Source organism: Habropoda laboriosa, unplaced genomic scaffold (assembly GCF_001263275.1).
Source record: "Habropoda laboriosa isolate 0110345459 unplaced genomic scaffold, ASM126327v1 scaffold1329, whole genome shotgun sequence".
Classification (NCBI taxonomy): Eukaryota; Metazoa; Arthropoda; class Insecta; order Hymenoptera; family Apidae; genus Habropoda; species Habropoda laboriosa.
In genome coordinates, this window is record NW_017101431.1 from 668,320 (window position 1) to 670,521 (window position 2,202).

General features: G+C 23.9%; 1 protein-coding gene across 1 annotated transcript; it reads right to left on the minus strand.

The window, feature by feature from the left end:
• Positions 1-472: 472 nt before the first annotated feature.
• Positions 473-817, minus strand: LOC108578171. The gene has a single exon (XM_017941452.1). It carries the CDS (start codon positions 815-817, stop codon positions 473-475), a length of 345 nt encoding a protein of 114 aa, XP_017796941.1.
• Positions 818-2,202: the final 1,385 nt, after the last annotated feature.

Sequence of the window (2,202 nt, forward strand, 5' to 3'; positions counted from 1 at the left end):
TCTATCTCATTCATGCAAAAAAGGTCACAATAGCAGTTACGTATATAATTTAGTAAAAAAAACATACAAACCAAAGTAACATGGAGTAAAACAGTTTTATAGAAAAAATAATAAACCTCTTGAGCTGTCCACCATGGATACGAAAGGAAAAATAAATGCGTTAAATATATAATTCCTAAACACGCAGAAATGCTTTTTTCTGAAAATAAATGTAGCCTAGAATACAATTTACCAAAATTAATTTCAATTTATGAATTATGACTGATTTTTTAATGTTGAAATTAATTATAAATTTCATATAGATTTAGAATACTTGAATACCTAGTGAACTTAAAGAATTCCCACAACAATTTGGTAAAAGTATTATTACTTTTTTTTGTAGTCTGATGCAATAATTTATTTTCTGCAAGAAAACAACAATATTGTTGCATTTTACATGTATAACTGACATTTATTAAAGTAATATTTATATTTATTTACCAAAAAAAGAACATATAATATACTTATTATCCTGGTATTTTTTTAAATAAATTATATCCTCTTCTGTAAAATATTCCCAAATACATAAACCTGGATGCGGTGCATCAATGTATGACTTATAAAGATTTCTTGGATAAGACCACGGACCACACAAATCATCGTAATTTACATTTGATTCAATTTGAATTTCCGAACAGATTTTCCGGAAAATTACAGTTCGAATATTTGATGTTATACGTTCTGACAAATTTGACCATTTAACATATACAGTTGCCTTTGACTGGTTTTTCTGATTATTGATTCCATTACGATTTTCTTTTATAAGTTGAGACGTCATTATTAATGATCACTTTCTATGAAGGAACGGTTATATGCTCAAAGGTACCTATAAACACTAAATTGTAAACATCTGCATTTATGGAGAAAAATGTAAGTGGTATATCAAATGTCAACTAATTAATGACGCGCGATACTCAATGCTTTTTTTTTAATAGTGATATTAATGTATTCTATACATCAAATGTTATATACATTATATAGAAATATACATATAAATATTTATAAGCCTAAGAATTACAATTTCATGTAATTTCATTTCATATTGTAAAATTAACTTATGTAAAGTCGGTGCAAACGCCACCAAATGTCAAACAATATTAGTATTGTAGAAACGGTTTCAATATTTAGTTTATTAATTTAATAATAAATAATTTTCAAAGCATAATCATAATTATGGAAATTAGTATCATTATAGAATGTTAATACATGTGCAATTATTAAGTTCACGTATATCGTAATATTCAAATTTAAAAATGAAGTAAGATGTTATCATACTTCGTTTTGTTAATAATATAAAGGTGATCGCAAAATGGACAATGTATATTGTTTAAAGCTACAATATATTGATAAAAATTTCAAAAATATATCAATATTTTTATATATTCAATATAAAATTTACAGTATTTTAATTTTACATTTAAGAAGCATAAAATAAATAAACTCCTAAAGTTGTTTAAATGCGTATTTTCAAAACGTGAAAGAAAATAATACACGCTTCAAATACTCTAAAAAGATGAACAAATTCATATATATATATAAATATTTTGTATATATATATATACGTGTAGAAATGCAATTATTTTTTCACTTCATCCTACTGAAAAACATTTTACGAGTATTTTCTTGTAAATACCGAATTTCATTTTAATTTCTCGCACATCGATTTCATAATTTGGATTTGTTGTTTATAGTTCTCATGCAATAGTATTTAATAAGATATATATAGATGAACTTTTAAAAAATTAAGTTATGCAGTGAAGTACTTGGGTTTAGTAAAATGTAACTTATATTACTAGTGATAACGAAAACCTTATCGAAATATGGGTTACATTTTCAACAAATTTCTATTAAAAATATAATTTGAAAATAAAACTCTGAGATAAAATAAGAAATACACGAAAAATAATTTGCAACATTATATAAAATTGAAAAAAGAAAACGTACTTTATCAGGATAAATATTATATTTAATAAATGAATTCGCTGATGTAAAACTACTATTTTACAAAACATTCATTTCATTTATTGCTATAATTGTAAAATTATTTGCAAAATATTAAATAATTTCGGATGAGAGTGAACGGTGAATTTGACGAAATCCTTCATAATATTCACAAGTTTATTTTTTCTTGCGTAATCCTTTATAATTTATCATGAATTATCG